This window comes from Apodemus sylvaticus, chromosome 11 (assembly GCF_947179515.1).
Source record: "Apodemus sylvaticus chromosome 11, mApoSyl1.1, whole genome shotgun sequence".
NCBI lineage: Eukaryota > Metazoa > Chordata > Mammalia > Rodentia > Muridae > Apodemus > Apodemus sylvaticus.
Genome location: NC_067482.1, coordinates 81,642,167 through 81,661,150, shown reverse-complemented (window position 1 = coordinate 81,661,150; position 18,984 = coordinate 81,642,167). Strand labels below are relative to the sequence as shown.

General features: G+C 55.7%; 2 protein-coding genes across 4 annotated transcripts in view; one reads left to right on the top strand and one right to left on the bottom strand.

Moving 5' to 3' along the window:
• Window positions 1-1,763: 1,763 nt before the first annotated feature.
• Window positions 1,764-9,513, top strand: Nacad (NAC alpha domain containing). Its single transcript, XM_052197991.1, has 8 exons — window positions 1,764-1,908; window positions 4,502-8,074; window positions 8,202-8,308; window positions 8,390-8,461; window positions 8,698-8,844; window positions 8,927-9,067; window positions 9,200-9,322; window positions 9,413-9,513. The coding sequence occupies exons 1-8, from the start codon at window positions 1,842-1,844 to the stop codon at window positions 9,425-9,427; spliced, it is 4,245 nt and encodes a 1,414-aa protein (XP_052053951.1). The 5' UTR covers window positions 1,764-1,841; the 3' UTR covers window positions 9,428-9,513.
• A 1,201-nt stretch (window positions 9,514-10,714) lies between these two features.
• Ccm2 (CCM2 scaffold protein) overlaps window positions 10,715-18,984 on the bottom strand; it is a 45,817-nt gene continuing 37,547 nt past the window's right edge. For 2 of the 3 annotated variants that reach the window (XM_052197994.1, XM_052197995.1), the window contains exons 5-11: window positions 17,495-17,631; window positions 16,133-16,268; window positions 15,066-15,326; window positions 14,060-14,117; window positions 13,386-13,524; window positions 12,869-13,007; window positions 10,715-11,386 (exon numbers count right to left, since the gene is read on the bottom strand). In XM_052197994.1, coding sequence (XP_052053954.1) covers window positions 11,106-11,386; window positions 12,869-13,007; window positions 13,386-13,524; window positions 14,060-14,117; window positions 15,066-15,326; window positions 16,133-16,268; window positions 17,495-17,631 — 1,151 coding nt within the window. In that variant the 3' untranslated portion in view covers window positions 10,715-11,105. The remainder of the gene's footprint in view (window positions 11,387-12,868; window positions 13,008-13,385; window positions 13,525-14,059; window positions 14,118-15,065; window positions 15,327-16,132; window positions 16,269-17,494; window positions 17,632-18,984) is intronic. The other variant, XM_052197996.1, reaches the window with a different exon arrangement.

The window sequence follows — 18,984 nt, the reverse complement described above, 5'->3', positions numbered from 1 at the left end:
TCTTGTTTGTTTGTTTGTTTGTTTTGGGGTTTTTTTCGAGACAGGGTTTCTCTGTGTAGCCCTGGCTGTCCTGGAACTCTGTAGTCCAGGCTGGCCTCGAACTCAGAAATTTGCCTGCCTCTGCCTCCCAAGTGCTGGGATTAAAGGCGTGTGCCACCACCGCCTGGCGAAACCACAGATTCTTAATTCAAAATATTACACAGATGCCCCCAGTAGAGTCTTTGCTTTAACAAGCCAGGTCTCCATCCTTTGCACCTCTCTCAACATTTTTGTCTTCAAACCCTACCACAGCTCATTAAGCTCTCAGTAGCCAATGGTCTTTTCTAACCCAAAGCTCCAGATGCTTCCACGATCTTCCCACAGAACAACGCGATCACACCACCACAGCCACACACCCAGTTTCTGGTGCCAGTTGTTGGATTAGTTTGCTTTCTGTTGCTGTGATAAACACCAGGAACAAAAGCAACTAGGGGCTGGGTGGTGGTGCACACCTTTGGCCCCAGCACTCTAGAGCATGCAGATGATCTCTGTGAGTTCGAGGCCAGCCTGTCTACAGTTTGAGCACCAGAACTACACAGAAAAAAAAAAAAAAAAACTTCAAAAGGTGTGGGGGGGGGGGTCACAGGAGGAAACAACTTAGGTCCTTGGAGGTGAAGTAAGAGTCTTTAAGTGGAATATAAAGTCAAATATCAGGAGAACTGGGTGGTTTGTCAGCAACAGAGAGGCGTGGGGCAGTTTTGCAGGAGATGCTGGTCTTAGGTTTGGATTTGGTGGAGGATAATGGTGCCGGGGGACATTGGTGTGCACCTCAAGTCAGGTACAGGGGAGTAGGGAACAGCACCTGGCTTCCTGTGGACCCAGAAGATCCTATACATTGGACACTCCCTCCTTGCTTGCGTCAATAGCTACTAATTTCCCTGGCTCCAGCTCACAGATGACAATGTGTCATTCATTCATCTGGTGCCTGGCACTGAGAGTGGAGGCCCGGGGACGCACTGAGCATTGCAACAGTCGGGATGGAAGCATAGTCCATTTCAGGAAAGGAAATGGTAAGCATCATCTCTGGAGATGTGGCACAGGGCTGGCGGAAAGAGAGTAGGGTACATTTCTTCCCTGACCTAAAGAACTGAAGGGTGAAGGAAACAAAGCAGACCGCTAGAAGTCAGAGCTAGAAGTCAAAGATCCGGCTCAGCCCAAGAGCTGGAGCCACTTCCCCCGGCGGCGCACTCAGTTCCATCTCCCGTTGCCACAGAGACAGGAGGTAGTTGCTATGGAGACTGCCTGCCAGGACCAGCCAATCCCAAGCTGCTGTTTCAGCTCATCTTGGGGCTTAGGGGCTTAGGATCCTTCCCTGGGTTCCCTGTGTCCTCTGTCCAGTCATTGAGCGATAGGTTGGGCCATCACTTATTAAAGTGGCCCTTCCCCTTCTGCGGAATATATAGCTATTGTCCCATATTAACCCGCACCCCTGGTTCTGGAGACACCTTTTGCCTCTTTCCAGTTAAGAGACGATGTCACCTTGGGAGGAGTCTGGCCTCCTAGCGGGTCCTTGGATGCTGCGGGAAAGGCAGGGCAGGGCGCAGCCTTCTGGCCCTAGACTCAGCAGTGGGAGAGAGGCGAAGGGATGAGCGAAGGGAACGAGCGCCCTCCCTCTGGCGCTCCGCAGTGCTCCGCGCGCTGGCGCACGCTCACTCGGCTTGATAGGCGGGCGGGGCAGCGCTGACGTCATTTACGCGCCCCCCTCCCCCAGCAGAGGGGCGGTGGCCGTGCTGGCTACTCCCAGCGCATTGACGGACAGAGGGACAGAGAGCCAGGGCTATCGGCAGGCACACGTCCAGGCCATGCCCGGGGAGGCTGCGGGCGCTGAGCTGCCGCTGCCTGAGGCAGGAGGGCCTGGATCCCGCACAGGTGAGACCGAGACCGCGCCGGCTTCTCTTTCTGGCTCAGTACCTTTCTCTGGCTTTCTCTCTCCTCCATCCCTCTGCCTTCTCACAGTCCCCTCCCGTCTTTCCAGACCAGTTCTTCCCTCCACCTGCGTCTTTCCCCATCCCCTAGCCCCAGGATTTCATGAAGCCTGGAGGCCACAGACAGCACCCTCCCAGCCTTGAAGCGCTGAAGGGCAGCGTCTCGGCCTTTCACTCTGGGCTGAGGGGGACCGAACTCTTTGGACCAAGTCCCATATACTTGTGTCTCTGTGCCACATTGCGTTCCATTGTCCACAGAGAGCTGAGCCCCAGAACCGAGCGTGGGGTGGCAGGTTTGGAAGTGGGAGGCCCAGAGGGTCCTTGCAGACTCATCCTGTGACCACCAGAGGGTCCTTAGAGGTACCTTGGGTGCCCAGGGGAGCAAGTGGCTAGACTTAGAAGGGAGTTGTAGGACCGATGGAACCTGGGAGCCCAGCCAGAGGACACAGGCAGAGCTAGGTCCAAGAGGTGGGGCCCTGAACAGCTTTCCCAGCCAGCAGTGGTCTTACTATGCAGCTCTTGGAGAAGAAGAGGCATTAAATGTTGGTAGAGGTCAGTCCACTTGCAGGCCTGAGGATACTCTAAGTTTGAATGGTCCCTGCTGGAGATGGGCTGTGTGTAACTTGGGCAAAGCCAAGGGCACCTTGCTGGGTGCAAGAAGTTATCTAGGGACAGGATGGACAAGAACGGGGATGGTACCCAGTGCTGTGCCAGGGTCCTGATTGAGGGCTAACAGTTCCCACCCTACTCTTGCTGGGGGACAAGCAATCCAGGCTGGGACTCCTCAGACACAGTCATAAGCTGGTTTGCTTGGTGACCTTGAATCTCACACACACACACACACACACACACACACACACACCTTGGCTTTTTATTTCCCTTCCATTTTAACCTTGGCCCAATTCTGCCCTACTGCCCTGGGGCCACACTAGGAAGTAGAGATGCCAAGAGCCTGACTTGGGAACACCCAGTGAGGGCTACTAGCCACACCCACGTCCAGTGCCATGTCCCTCAAAGAACCTGAAGGAAGCCCTTTCCCTGTCTGTCAGGAACCCTGATTGCCCTAATAGCCCAGCTTCGGGTCAATGAGTCCAGCTGATGTCAAAGAGCCCAGTGCTCAGACCTTCCTGAGAGCAGATATCAGGGAGGTAAGCTGTCTCCCCTCAGCTTCCCTCTCATCCTGGCTGAGAACTGCTCAGCAGCTGAGAAAGACAAAGCCGCACGGTGCAGGCAATGTTGCCCTGTCACCAGCGAGCATGGTAAAGCCAGCAGCAGCGTTGGCTGTGTGCCTGCTGGAGCGGCGGCCCCTAGGCGCTGCCCCTCCCCCCTCACAGAGGACGAGAACTGAGCTCTGGGGACACGGGAAGGCTTTAAGTGGATACTTCAAAGAGATGTGTGTCTGGCCATGGTCCAGGTGAGGGAGGGGCTGTCACAGAGTCTTTAAGAATGGGCACTCAGAGAAACGCTTACATGGTTGAGCTAAAAGCCAGGAGACTTGAGTGGATGTGCAGAGTGACCTGAGTAGGGGACGTGTAGCTCAGCAAGAGGCAAGGCAGCATTAGCCAGGAGGATAGGAGGGAGTGTGGGGTGCGGCCATCTGGGGAGCTTTCTTGCTACCTTCCTAAGTCCCTAAGTACTTTCTGACCCACAGTGCTCCACGGCCTGAGCATGTATGTGGTGGAGCACATCTGACACTCCAGAAAGAGTGTCAGCTTTTGTGAGCACCGGTACCTGACCCAGAGGGTGCCTGAGACCTAGAGAAGGACCCCAGGGCAGGCCAGGAGCTCCCAGCATGGTAGAAGACCTGTGACCATGAGCGGCCGCCTCCATGGAGAAGACATGGACAGCCTTCCCTCAGCTGTTCCTGTTCCCATGGGCATCACTTCCCACCACAGCCCTTTTGAGCGGGTTGCTGCAACTCTGTGGTGCATGTCTGTCTCTATTCTCCAGAAATTTAGCTCTGTGCAGGGTTATGCTGAGAGCTCTGAGGAACCCAAGGTTGGCCTCAAGTAGAGGCACAAGGGAGGAGAGACATGGGCTAGGGGCAAAAGGTCCTGCTTACAGTAGACCTGGAGTGTTCCAGAGCTGTAGTGTGCAGGACCCCTGCCCTTGTCACAGGAAGGAACTGGCGCTGTCCAGTGGGCTCCCATGCCGCTCTGTCCCTGCCAAGCCCAGCTGAACCAAGCTGAACCAGGAAGCTGGATTCTGAACAGATAATTGCTAGTTGTGCCTTTGCTGAAGTGCCCCCCCCCCCCCCGCCCGCCAAAAAAGGCCTCAGTTTCTAATATACAACAGCACTCACGCTCTCCTTCTTACAAAGCCTCTGTCAGCAGCTGCCTGACCTGCTGAAACACCTGGAAATTCTTCCTCAAATACACTTTGCCTACAGGCCACTGTCTTCTCCACTAACCTCCCTGAGCAGCCCTCCTCTGGAATTGTATCCATGGAAACCCGCCCGTCTGCGTGCTCAGCGCCTCACCTGACCTGGCCCTCAGATGTGTCCAGAGGGCATCTCATGTCCTTTTCTGTCTCCACAGATCGTTCATGTGATGCAGCTATTGCAACCATCCTGAAAGAGGACCAACTAGAGCCCCATAGCCTGACCCCGGGGCCTAGTCCTCTGGCCCTCACATTCCTGTCCAGCAAGCCAGGTGCCCGGCCCCCGCCCGAGGGGGCCAGCTGGGATGCAGGGCCCAGTGGGGCTGCCTCAGCCTGGGTGGACCCAGCAGAGGGCAGCCCAAGCCTAGTGGTCCTCCCTGAGGACCTGCCTCTCCGGCCTGTGCCTGCCGAAGTCCCTCTCCCCACCACCCTGGAGCCCCGCATCGTGATGGGTGAGGAGACATGTCAGGTCACTCCTTCCCCCAGGGCAGCCTGGCCAGTGCTCAGGGACCAGGAGGGTGGGCACATTGCCCTGCACCCCCCTCCGGAGCTGTGTTCTCAGGGTGATCCTCCTGTGCCTTCCCCTACCCCTGATCTCGAGTCTTACTTCACACCGCCCTCTACTCCAACCGAGACCACCTATGCCCTGCTTCCTGACCGTGGGCCCCACAGGGACGCCTGGGATCTGGAGGCCGAGCTGCTGGGTGAGCTGCTGGATTCAACGCCAGCCTCACCCTCCGGCTCCTACATCACAGCAGATGGGGACAGCTGGGCCTCATCGCCTTCCTGTTCCCTCAGCCTTCCAGCTGCAGCTGAAGAGTTGGACTTGCCCTCCGACTGGGGCCTGTCCCCATCAGGGTCAGTGGTAGATGAACTAGAGCCACACCCCGCAGACCCTCCAGAGCCCCCATCCTCTGAGTCCAGCCTCTCTGCAGACAGCAGCTCTTCCTGGAGCCAAGAGGGCCATTTCTTTGACCCGAACTACCTGGCTAACGACCCCATGATCCCTGCCACCCTACTACCCTTCCGGGGTAGCCTCATCTTCCAGGTGGAGGCTGTGGAGGTGACACCATTGCCCCAAGAGGAGGAGGAAGATGAAGAGGAGGTAGGTGGTACTGCTGATGCTGCTGATGCCGCCGCCCCAGATGGAGAGGGTGAGGACGACAGCACATCTGCCTCCTTCCTGCAGTCACTGTCCGACCTGTCCATCATTGAGGGCATGGATGAGGCCTTCGCCTTCCGGGATGATACCTCGGCAGCCTCCTCTGACTCAGACTCAGCTTCCTATGCAGGGGCAGATGACGACAGGCTGTACAGCGGGGAGCCCCATGCTCAGCCCAGTGCTACAAGTACAGGGCAGGGTTGCAGAAGCAGGGCCTCATGGCCAGGGGTAGAGTGCACACCTCAGACCTCAGAGCAAGAGATCTGTCTTACCAATAGCCAGGAATCCGTTGCAGAAATAGCAGAAGAGATCCTAACTTTAGGCATAGAGTCTGAAGCTTCCAGGACACCTCTGGATCAGCAAGTAGCTCCAGGCCCCCAGTTGGAGGAAGCTACCACAGGGACCCCTAGGGCAGGGAACAAAGTTGACTTGGTTGCTGAACAAGCATCCAAGGCTCTTCCTGAGCCCTGCCAGAAGGGGGGAAGCACGACCTTAGGCTGTAAGCCCCTCAGTGCAGAGGCAATACCAGATCTGCAGGAAGAAGCAAGCTCCGCCTTGTGTCCAGTCCTTCTTGAGAACTTGAAGGAAGCAGGCCAGGGCCTTTCCTCTACACTGGAGTCTGTGGTTGTGGCTTCAGTGGGGCCCTGGAAGGCTGAGGGAGGTGTCACAATACCACAGGATCCCCTTATGACACTACTCCCACCCCTGCAAAGTCCAGATCCCTCCTCAGGTCCAGAGTTTGTGGCTGTAGTTGCACTAGAGCCCCAGCAGGATGAGGGGTGTGTCACAGTACTCCAGGATGTCCCTGTGGTATCACCTCCACCCCTACAAAATACAGATCCCACCTCAGGTCCAGAGGCTACGGCCAAGGCTATATTTGAGTTTCAACATGCTAAGGAAGGTATCCCAGGACTCCAGGATTCCCCTGTGGTATCATCCTCAGCCCTGCAAGGGTCAGACCCCACCTCAGAGCCAGAAGCTGAGGTTGTGGTCACAGTGAGGTCCCAGCAGGATGAAGGGGTTGTCACAGTACCCCAGGGGTCTCCTACAGCATCAGCTCTAGTCCTGCAAAGCTCAGATCCCACTTTAGACCAAGAAGCTGAGGTTGCTGCCACACTGGGACCACAGCAGGCTGAAGAGGACACCTCCATACCCCAGGTGGCCCCAATAGCATTACCTTCACCGCTGCCAGGCTTAGATTCAACCTCAGACTTAGAATCTGAGGTTGCAGGCACATCGGAGTCCCAGCAGGATGAAGGGATTGCCACAGCAACCCAGGACACCCCTGTGGTGACACCTCCACCCCTCCAAGGTACAGATTCCACCTTGGATCCAGAGCTGATGATAGCTCAAGACACCTCTCAGGCCCTGCAGAGAGAAGCAGGCTACACCCCAGAGACCACGCCTTCTGTCTCTGAGGCCCATCAGGAACTAGGTGTGGCCTTAGGACCAAGGCCAGTGCCTAAGGAGCAGGATGCGGAGCCTCCTCCACACCCAGCATGCCCTGCTTCAAAGCAAGCCCAACAGAATGGCTCAGAGCCAGCTGTAAAGAGCGACAACTTCGGGACTCCAGGAGAAGAATCAGGTCCCACGTTGAGCACAAAGACCTCTGAGCCCACATCGTGCATGAGGGAGAACGTAGCTGAAAACATATCTGCAGCCAAACAAGAAGCACGTCTTGAAGCCCACGATGGGATCAAGACCCACTCACCTCAAAGAGAGGCCTTGAGGGCCAAGAACAAGCGTGGTAGAGGCCCCAAACCACCAGGGCAGGGGAACGGGCCCAAGTCAGCCGCAGCCCAAGGTACCACGGAGCCTTCCAAGGCACACTGTGCTGCGCACTCTGGGGTCAGCCAGCCACAGCTGATGAACCCAGCCGGACAGGGGAAGAGCCTGGGCAGCAAGCACACCTCAGGCCCCAGGCTTCCTGCGGCTCCATCTGTACAAGCCAGGCTAGGTTCCTGCCCAGGGTCCCCAGCAAGAGCCACATGCACACCAAGCAGGGTGTCCTCTGAAGAGACTGCCGGGTGTGAACCAGCCTTCCCGCACCTGGAGCCTATGCTGGGCCTGGGCACTGGAGAAGAGCCCAAGGGGACCCCTGGTACCTTTAATCTTTCCCCAGAAAACTCTGCTGGCGACCCACTCACCACACCTCAGAATAGGTTTCTGGACCCTGACCCTGACCCTGATCCTTCTGCTCCCAGTGCCCTCGACAGGGCATCCCAATCATCCCCAGGGCCCCCAGACCCCTGCCCGTGCCCCAATCCCCAGAAAACCTCTGCGGAAGAGAAGCCCCCAGCCTCTCATGGTCTGCTGCCTCGGGCAGGAGCCCAGGGAGCTGCCACCATTATCACCTCAGGATCCACAAAGCCTCTGGGAGCCCGGCAGCGCGTCAGCCTCTCCCCTCACTCCACCCTCAACGCCAAGGTGACCCCCACAGATGCCAAAGACCTGGCTTGCATCATCTCAAGCCCCTGCCAAGTGCCTCCTCCCTCTGGGACCCAGAACCCATCGGGCCCTCGAGGGTTCTCAGCTCATGAAGAAGAGGATGAGGATGGCCTGGAGGAAGGTAAGGGGATGGTGGGGGTGGGGTCAGTGCCTGGGCCAGCCGGACTCTTCCCAGGGAGGCACTAGAGGATGGGACTGGTGGACCCTCGGCGCGGGTAAGAGGCCTTCATACCATCCCCCTTCCCCAGACTCGCAGAGGGCCCCAGGCTCTGGCCAGCATTCGGATAGCCACGGGGAGTCGTCCGGTGAGCTGGATGAGGAGCTGTCACCTCAGAGATCGCAGTGCCCCGCACAGGTGCTGGCCCCAGACGGGTGTGGGTCTCTGGGTGAGCACCTGCCCAGCTCCTACAGACGCTGAGCCTTTGCCTCCCTACAGGGCCCAGCAGGCAGCACTGAGGAGACCATTGCCAAAGCCAAGCAAAGTCGCAGTGAGAAGAAGGCTCGAAAGGTCAGCTGAGACCCCGAGAGTCCTGGGAGAGGACACAGAAAGGGAGGCGTCCTTATTAACTAACGCCCCTCAGACCTGGCAGCCTGTGAAATGCTATCCACGAGGAGGCTTGAGTCAAATCTAGTAACCCAGCCCTCCCACTGAACCCTGAGGAGGCCCTTACAGAGGGAGGCCTGCCTGACAAGGGGAAGGGCAACCATCGGGAAAGGCTCTGAATCTGCCGCTCTCCGCCTCAGGCAATGTCGAAGCTGGGCTTACGGCAGATTCAGGGAGTCACCAGGGTCACCATCCAGAAGTCCAAGAACATCCTGTTTGTCATCGCCAAGCCAGATGTCTTCAAGAGCCCTGCCTCAGATACCTACGTGGTCTTCGGCGAGGCCAAGGTCTGTGGGGGCTATGACCGCGCTGTGGTCTGGGGGGAGGGCGGGAGTCAGCGAGCTCTGCTCACGGCTATCTGCCCTGCAGATCGAGGACCTGTCCCAGCAAGCACACAAGGCTGCGGCAGAGAAGTTCAAGGTGCCCTCGGAGTCCTCAGCCCTGGGCCCTGAGCTGGCACCTGGGCCCCGTGTGAGGCCAGAGTGTGAGGAGCAAGAGGAGGAAGATGAGGTGAGGCCCGGAGGCTCTGGACACTTTGGCAGTGCCTGGGTGGAGGTTAGGGTGGGGTTTACTCTGCCTGGGCAGCACCCTGCGTCAAGGGGTCTCGGCAGCTTAAGTCACCTTCTTATTCCCTTCCTCTAGGTAGAGGAGGCTGGGCTAGAACCTCGGGACATTGAGCTGGTGATGGCCCAGGCCAATGTGTCCAGGGCAAAGGCTGTACGGGCCCTGAAGGACAACCACAGTGACATTGTCAATGCTATCATGGTGAGCAAATATGGGCTCTTTTTTCAACCCAGATGTCCCTAGGAGGTCCTTCACAAAAGACCCTCTGCTAACATGTCGCTTCTTCTGCAGGAACTGACAATGTAGCTGCTGACTGGAAGCTGGGGCCTTTCTGCCTCTCCTCAGCTCCACAACTCAATAAATTGGTGTCACATGATCACCCTCTGGAGTCCCTCCCCTAAGTTTTGTGGTATGGGCTCTTCACCCCAGGTGTCTCCTCGCGGCCTTTGATGTCTGGTCACTGCCCTCTAGTGTCCCCTTGGCACCTGGTATCCTTTGCTACCTCGGTCACCTCATTGCTCGGCACCATCACTGATCTCTGCTGTTACCTCACTGCCCTCTGGTGTCTCCCTCCTGTGGCCTTGTCATCCCCAGGGTCCCTTCGCCTCTCTCTGGCACCCACCATGCCCATGTACCCCGCCCTCTCCTCCTGTAGCTCTGGCTGCAGAAGTGTGGCTGCCCCAATCCTTTACTCCCAGGTGCCCCTGCTAGTGTGCATATAGAACACTAGGACATAACTGAGCACAGGGTGGACATCAGCCTGTCTGCAGTAGCTTCACTTCAAGGGGAACATGAGCTGCATGTGAAGTGGGAGACCACCTCAATAGTGTCTCGACTTCCTTGGCTTGGCCTAGGCTCCCATGTCTAGACCCAGGACAGGTGACAGGGGAATTCTGTCAAATACTATCCTAAAGCCATGGTACTGCTGAGGAAAGCACCCCAGGGACACTGTGGCTTGTGCTGGATACAACGGAGGTGCCCAAAGAGCCCCAAGGGCTCTGGCACAACCATCCCAGGCCTTCTGTCCAGGACACGGAGCCTCCTCCCCAAGTATGGACGGCAGAGGCGTGTGACCAGTCTCCTCGGCCTAGCTTTCTAGGGCAGCCTGACCCCAGGTCACGCCCCTCCTCTTCCAGTGACTGAAGAGCTTATGGGGTCTAGGGCGTAGAGGCCAGAATGAAGTTGACAGGCCTGGGAAGAGCTGCCGGACAGGGGCAGAGTGAAGGCCTTGGGACCCATGCTAGCCTTCCTGCAGCCGAGTCCCCGCTCTGCAGGCTGCACTCTCCTTACACACTGTACTCCAGATCAGCAAGGAGGCCTAGGGACAGGGACAGAGTGTGGGGCTGTCCTTGGGATAATCTATACACAGAATGCATAGGTCAAGGTAGCCCTGACATGTGAGAGATACCAAAATGCCCGCTCCTGTCCCTTGTCCACAGAGCCAAGCAGAAGCCCCAGTGGTCCCTTCTAACCCAGCCTAGGAAGCAATGGGCAGTCATGGTCCAGGAGACAGGCCACAACAGACCCCTCCCCATTTGTGACAACATGGCTTTCAACCAATTGGAATAGAAAAAACTGCTTGACAACTGGAGATTAAATTATTCACATTGCAGTAAACTTCTTTTTAAGGTCTCTGAGGAGTAGAAGAGGAAAGTCATGTGCAAATATCAGCTGTCCACGGACGGCCAGGCCAGCAGGACTGCTCTCCCTGCCAGCCGCACCTGGCCCTCCCCGAGTGGGGATGTGCTACAGGCATTGCTGAGCCCCTGAGGAATAGGCACAGAGGTGTCTGCCCAGGGTTGGGCACATGTCCTGTGGCAGCTCTCCACTCCTTCACAGTAGAGGACCTAGCCTGGAGCCACCTTCGTTGGCAGCCCCTCCCTAGCTCCAAGCTGGGAAGGGCTGGCACTCAGGCCTGGGCGCTCCTCCCAGGAAGGCCTGGGCCGGCCGGCGGTGTGAGACAAGTGTGTGCTGCCCCGCTCCTTCACGCTGAGTCCTGGTCCATGCTGCAGCCTAGCGCTTCAATGTCACTACTGATGTCCGAAATCATGCGGTCCCATTCATCCCCCTCTGAGGGCGCCGAGTGGTCATCAGGGCTGCCTGTGGTCCTGTTCCCATTGGTGGTGGATGTGGAGGTGGTGCTCAGGGCACGGCGATGCCTGCCAAAGCTGTCAGTGATGATGCCACGGCCATCTTTCACGCCAATAGTCTCCAGGAAGTTCTCAAAGTGCTGACTGTCCTTCTCAGGTATAAAAGGCCTCAGACCTGCGAACATAGAACACCAGGGTGACAACTGGGGAGGGGGGCACTCAGGACCCCCACACCACACAAGCTGTGCTCTGGAGCCAGGTTTAATTAAATCTGCCTGACAAGGGCCCCGCTATGACTAGCTTGCCGTCTGTCAATCTCACCCTCTTTGGCTTTGAGGCGTGGCATCAGCCTGTCTAAGAGGACAGAATGCAAAATCCACAAAGCCATTGGCAATGAGGTCTGTCCTCAGGGCCAGGACTCATGCTAACACCAGTCCTACTCAGGAGGACCAGTATCTCAGAATCCCAGAACCTTGATGTGGGCAGGCAGGCTGGGTTCACCCAGAGAGGCTAAGTTTACAGACAGCATTCTCCTGAGGTGGAGCCTTTAAGAGAACCTCCACGTATCACTTACACTACTAATTACAAAACACAGGAGACAGAAGGTGAGGCGCTCGAGGCCATCCTCCCCTATACAGAGTCTGGCCAGCCTGGCCTGCGTGCGACTCTGTATTCCTACAAACCCTGCTTAACTGGGGGCCAGGAGCTGGGCAAGGCCTGGAGGCTGACGGAACTGCCTGCCCGATGCAGGCCCTGAGCAGCAGGTACCCACAGCTCAACGTTCTTCCAACCTACTTTTTCTGAGTCTTGCTACATAGCTCAAAGCTAATCTTGAACTTGCTATCCTGCCTCTGTCTCCTACGTGACTGGGTCCTATCGTGCCTGGCTCTAGTGCCATTTCTGGCATTGAGGTAGCCAAGAACAAAATGGGAAGGAGCGGCTTCAGGCTTCTGAATGTGCATTCTGGGCTAGACGCCAGGGACCTGACCCTGCAGGGAGTGAGGCGCTCAGACTAGACTCTTGTTTCTAGTCTCCAGTCCTTCCCGACCAAAGACAGCCCCAGGCAGGCAGCTGCCGCTCACCAGGCCAATACAAAACACCCTTGATTTCCTGAGAGCACAGGGAAGACCCTCAGACTTCCAGTGAGCTGCTGCCAGTTCACTGGGTGCTGACTGCTGGACGAAGGGAAACCACAGAGGCACCGCTCGCTGTTCCTTCCAGGGGTGAGGCTGATGTGGCAGGCCGAAGGCCTAGACTGGCAGCGACTCTGAAGACTGCCAGGTGCTCCGGGTGTCTTGTACAAGGCTGGGTCCTTCTATCTAGGCGGTGTCTTTACTTCTCCACTCAACACATTTCTACATGCTCCCCAAAACCCACTGAAAAGACACCCCCTTAAAGAATCCCCTGACTCTTTGCAGCAGCAGTTGATTTGAGGGGTTTTGTTTAGACTCAGTCTCAGGACCCTCTTCACGCTTCCTGGCAGAGCCATCTGCTCAGCCCAAGGCTCTGAGCAGAGTGAGGAGGGTGGACGGGCCCTTCCAAGGACATGTCAGTGCTGCAGCCTCAGCCAAGCTGGGATGAGACACACGAGATGGAGCTCCTCCCCTCTGCACTCTGCACAGTCCCAAGGGGACCAGCAGCCCGGAGCCCCACTCACCAAGCAGCAGGAACTTGCGGCTGTCTCCATAGAGCTGCCGCAGGCTGATGCAAAACTCGTGGATAGAGGCCCCATTGCGGTACTCATGAAGCAGAGCGGCAAACTGCTGGATCTCCTGTGACGACAGCTTGGTACGTAGCTGTGAGGGAACAGAAGTGCGGAGGAAGGAGGACTTAGCATGAACCTGCTCTACAGTCAGCATGCTAGCCATGTGTCTTGTCGTCAGGCCCAGCAGAGGAGCTACACAGGGAACCAGGGCAAACAGATCTGTTGGCTGCTGTGAAACAAAGGTCCTCAGGAGGGCTAAAGGGGATGAAGCTAGCTCTGCATGAACAGCAAGGGCACATACATGACCTGGGGGTACACAGATCCAGAAGGTGACTTCAAAGACAGAGGCATCAGGCCTAGGCACCAACCAAGCTGCTGTTTCTAATCAGTACCTGCACAGTCCAGCTCAGGCCCACAGACCCCACAGACCAGATGGTAAAAGCAGGCCAGTGACGTGGCCGCCGCCTACCGTGAGCATGTAGTCCTGCAGCAGCTCCGTGGCACTGGTACTCAACTCACTCTCGCTGACAGTCTTGCTATGGGGTGACGTCTGCATGCAGAAGGGCAAAGGTGGCAGGCCTCCCGTATCCCCGGAGTCCGGGAAGCAGCTGCAAAGGCACAAGGCACAGTGTGGGTGGGCCCCTCACAACCCAACCTCGTGTTTCTGGTGCGGGCTGGGGCCTGTCATCCTGGTCACAAAGACAAGCAGCGGACACTGACTAAGGAACAACTGCTTGGGTATAAGCCTCATGTGGGGACCAAAGAGATCCCAGGGTCAGCCAACCTCAGTTAATCTGACACCTAGTGAAGTGACTCTCAGATGGACCATAGGCAAAGGGAGACAAAAGGCCAGCTAGGGCAGAAGGCCTGGCCAGAGCTGACAGACAGCAAAAGAGGGTCAGGAAGGCGGAAGAATGTACAGGCAGAGCTAACAGGCTTTAGAAGAGTGCAAGGCAGCACCATTTTGTACCTTTTCCAAGGTCCCTTCTGGAGGCCACAGAAGGTAGGGAAGAGGGACTGGCAGGGCCTAGAGGTGGACATTGGGGATATTGGGCTCTGTGGTGCTGAAGAGAACTTGTAGGGCCAAGCTAGAACCAGACACATCAGACCCAGCATCTGATTATGCGCAGTGCGTGTACTTACAAGGTGCTGGCGTCGGCGTCGTAACCGTCCTTCATGTCCACTTTCGTGGAAGAGTCATCTGTGCAAAAGGTGGAGAGGACATAGAGGTTGAGAACCGCTGCTCTAGAGGCTTCAGTCACCTTCACCACATGGACATCTCTGCCTTTCTTTCTTTTTAGATTTATTTATTATTGTATCTAAGTACACTGTCTTCAGACACACCAGAAGAGGGCATCAGATCTCTTTACAGATGGTTGTGAACCACTATATGGTTGCTGGGATTTGAACTCAGGACCTTTGGAAGAGCAGACAGTACTCCTAACTGCTGAGCCATATCTCCAGCACCCTAAAGCCATTCTTGTATTTTTTCTTTTGAGGGGGCGGGGAGCATCTCTGCCTTTCTTGATAGCCTCGCCTCCCACTGACACACAAGGAAGCCATGTTGAGCTTTTCCTTACCATGATCCCTCACCCAGCGTCACAGACTGAGCAGACACTGAGTTTAGCCGTTCCAGTGTGCAGACCACTATTGCTGGACTACCCAGCCTGTGCTGTGTGGGCCAATCCAATGAACCCTTTGTAGTATACATTCTATAGGGTTTGTTCCATAAAGAACACTAATAGATTATAGGATGAGGAGCAGGGCCTTGGCAGAGAGACCTGAGTGTGTGGTTTGTAGACCTCTGAAACTGGCCTGTAGGAGGAATGTGGAAGTGTTGAGAACTTAGGGCTTACCGGGACATTCTGGAAGACCAGAATGGTGACAGAAATGCACATGGTGAAACTGCTCACACATTCAGATATGGACCAGGCTCTATCGGGAACTAGGTTAGAGGCCATTCAGGTTACATCCTGGTGAAGAAGCTGGTAGTATCTGCTCGTGTCCTGAACAATGTATTTATTTCATGGGAATTTCAAGGTGGGACAGCACTAGGCGTCAGTGAGATCACTGCTCACCACCTGATCTGGGAGGACGGGGAGACCTCAAATAAAGCTGAAGGGGCTTCCTGCTCCTTGGAAACAATTACCCAACAAAGTGTGTGCTGCTGCCACTGTGATCCATGAGGTCAAGAGTGGGGTACAACTTGACAGTGCTGTCCACGTGGTATTGGTGACACAGGCATGAAGAAAGCAAGACTGAAGGACCGAGGGGCCGTGGCATCTTACTCCACAGTTACAGAAAGCTGCTAAAGCCGAGCAACATTCAGTAGGGTCAGAGTCCCACAAGGAGGCCCAGAGGTGAGGTGCCACTGTGTGGGCTGGGTCGGAAGGCTGTGTGGCATCCGTAGCTGAGAAACCAGGAGGGAGAAGAGCAAGTGGGGCTGGAACACATCGAAGCTAGTGACCCCTTCCCGGGGAGCCTTGCTGACCCCCACCACCATGCCTTCCCCTCCAGCGCTGACTGCCCCCACCACGAGGAACAGGCAGTAATCCATCCCTCCCCTACATTGCACCTTGCTAGGCATTCAGGTACAGCAATGAGAACAGTAACTCATGTAAGAAGTGTGCTTTTTAAAAACAGGGTCTGGGGCTGGAGAGATGGCTCAGCGGGTAAGAGCACCAACTGCTCTTCCAAAGGTCATGAGTTCAAATCCCAGCATCCACATGGTGGCTCACAACCATCCGTAAAGAGATCTGACATCCTATTCTGATGTCTGAAGACAGCTACAGTGTACTTACATATAATAAATAAATAAATATTTAAAAAAAACAACAACAACAGGGTCTGGCTCTGTAGCCCAGGCTGGTCTCAAACTTGTAGCAATCCTCCTGCCTCTATTTCCTGGGTTCTAGGATAACAGGTATGTGACCACACCCAGACAGGAGCTGATTCTCCAAGGTCCTCTGGCTCTTCCTGCCACTCTCCATTTGCTGGTCTCAGCCTCTCACAAAGCAGAACAATGTCAAGCAGTCTGCCTGTGGTCTTGCAAGGGACTGAGAGCTGCTGAGGTATACCAAAGGGGAGGGTCCAAAAAGGAGGGTCCCCCAAACATGCTCCAGCCAGCCAGTTCCACAGCATCCCTGTCTGGGAGCACAAGCTTCCAGATGAACTGCTCACACCCCTACCCAACCCCCCCACTTCCATTCAACATACCGCTGTGCAGGGACAGGTGGTGGGTAGGCGTGGAGGCCCCATCAAATATCGCTCTGTCCAGAAAGTCGATGGTGGACTCCGTGTAAACAATCTGGAAGACCTGGCTGAGCAGGGAGCACAGCTCCTCGGCAGCGACCTACGGGAGTGAGGGACAACGGCTGTCCTCAGTGGCTAAAGCTGCAGACAGCACTTTCCCAGTCTCTAGGGTACCCATAATGTCTCAGAGGCACCACAAATAGAAATGGGGAGCAGAGCAGAACCAAAGGGCCCAGTGCCTCCCACAACCCAGAGGGTTATCCGAAACAAACGGTGCCTGAGAAGAGGCCCATTGAGGCCTCACGGGCCTCTAGAGACCACGCTAGACATGGGTGCTGGCGTCAGCTCTGCCTCCTCTCTCTCTAACTGGTCATCAATATGTTCAAAATTCCCGTCTGAGCTCAAGTAAAAGAGAGAAGACCCTGGTCTCACTTCTGACCTTAGAGACATTTCCAAAAGAACTATATATGTAGTTCTATAACAGTGTGTTGTTTAAAACAGGGCTTCTTTAAAGGGTTAATTTTGTCCAGAACCGTAGATGTGCCGGTATCTGGGGACATTGCTCTATACTCTACAGTGCATGGGTAACTGCCCACAACACAGTAGCTGAGTGAGCGCATCACTAGCATGTAGGCCAGGGGAGTGAGCCAGAGGATGGTTAGGTGGGCAGTCACCACAGCCAATGAAAGAGGCAAAAACTACGTGGAAGATGTCACGTGACTGCTGAGGCTCCACGGCTCCCCTCTGTGCCACTGTGACTGCCCATGTGCTGAGGAAATGCTAACTGTGTTTGAAGTACCAGGCAGGTGTGGTGTGCAGGTCACTATGCCTGTAGCCATCGCTGTCAGTCAGTCAGTGTGAGGGTGGGGAGAGGCACTCCAAAGAGTAGACAGGTAAGCAGACGCTGCGGACCATCTCAGGGACTGGCCAAGAGAGCCCTGGGCAAGGCTGCCAGAGGACAGCGAGGTAGACCCAGGCACGGGAGGTGCACTCTGGGGCCCGGGAGTGTGGGCGGGCTGCTGTGGTTACACGTGGGGACACGGATTAGGTCATGGGCAGGACTTGTGCAGGGAGAAACGGCGGGCGGGAAGGGACGATGTGTGAAGCAGTGCTAGACAGTGCTGAAGAAGGGGCTGGCTAGGGCCAGGGTTCTCAGGAGGCCATGAAGAACAGTGCTAGGGTCAGGTCTTGGGTGGGGCTGGGCTAGAGGCAAGGCAGTCTCTGATCACAGGCAGGACCAGGGTGTGAGCTGGGTCTTGGGCAAGACTTGGACTGCGGATAGGCAGAGGCTGTGGATAGCTCTGGTCCACAACAGGGAGGTCTCACCTTGCTCTCTGTGGCCATGATGACCAGGCAACATGCCTCTACTGGCCCCACTGCACTTTCTGACAAGGAACCTGCGCTGAGGCCTCTAGAACTTTCTGCACACAGACTTTGGCTGGGAGAGATGCCTGGGTCCTGGGCTGAGAAGTAAACACATCAGGTTAGAGCAGTGCATGGGGCAGGCAGGAGGGCAGCTGAGGCACCAGCAGGAACATTCACTCCCCAAGGGCCTGTGAGATGTCTCAGTGGGAAAGCACTTGCCACACAAGGCCGACAACCTGAGCTCCATCCCCAGAGACCCAGGATGGTAGGAGAAGAGAAGCAACTCCACCGAGCTGTCCTCTGACCTCTACGCACACACCACATCACACGTGTTCACCTCAGTAATGTGCACATCCACAATATGTGTGCCTGTGTGCCTCTCTCTCTGTGTGTGTGTGTGTATAAAATAAAAATATTTAGTTACAAATAAATCAATAAATCAAATCCAGCCCCTAGTCCCTCCAAACAAATCTAGCTTGTGAGAGGCGCGGGGCACCTAAGCACCCATCTTCATACCCCACTATGTGCCAACCATGCCAGCTGGTACTCAACTGCTCCGAGCTACAAAGGCAGGAGCTCACACAACTCAAGTTAACAGACTACAAATACTCCCAACAGGGGTCCACACCTCCAGGGAGTTTGGGCCTGAGGCACACTCTTGCTGCAGATGGACCTGAAACCTGTGCATGGCCTAGCTATGGATAAGGACAGGCCCAAGGCCACATCCTCACACTGTACACAAAATGTCGATACAGAAAACACAAAGCTGTCCGGGGAGTGGGGCTCTGAGGCCAGCCTGGGAAAGCGCTGGGACCGTGCACTAAGCTGAGAGGTGGCCTATTGTCACTCTCCTCTGTGTGTGCCGAAGGCAAAGCTGGAGAAACATGAGGCTTTAGCCACAGACCTGGGAACACAGGCAGAGACAGGCTTAGGCCAGACGGAGGTGGGAGTGAGACAATGGCCTTGAGCCCCAGTGAGATCCTGGGACAGCAGTGTCCTCACAACGGCACAGACTAACGGTCTTACTGAGCACAGGGTTTCTCTGAGTGCATGCGCCATGCAGCACAGGCAGAATCACATCCAGGGCTTGGCCATTTTTCAACGAATAACTAGCTCAGTCTTCTTCATATTGTTCACATGCTCTCACTGCAGCATACTAGATACAGGAGGAAACTAAATATACTATTAAAGCCAGGCACGGTGCAGCCTGCCTGCAATGCCAGTGCTTGGGAGACAAGAAGCAGAAGAATCATCTTGAGTTCAAGGCCTCCGTGGGCTAGCCAGTGAACCTAAGACCAGCCTCAGCAAAATAGTCTCAAAAATATTAAATAAATTAAATGAATATGAATTAAAAAACCCAGAAGGCCAGGGCTGTGGCTCAGCTAGTATATGTCTACGCCCCACCCCCACCACAGAGAGACTATGAATGTATTATTATAAGTTAGTTCACT

Bases quoted from the DNA above. Each gene is read 5' to 3' on its own strand.
- Nacad (XM_052197991.1), top strand. From the start codon at position 1,842: ATGCCCGGGGAGGCTGCGGGCGCTGAGCTGCCGCTGCCTGAGGCAGGA. The intron at 8,075-8,201 runs GTAAGGGGATGG...CCCCTTCCCCAG, and splicing joins TGAGGATGGCCTGGAGGAAG to ACTCGCAGAGGGCCCCAGGC. The intron at 8,462-8,697 runs GTCAGCTGAGAC...TCTCCGCCTCAG, and splicing joins GTGAGAAGAAGGCTCGAAAG to GCAATGTCGAAGCTGGGCTT.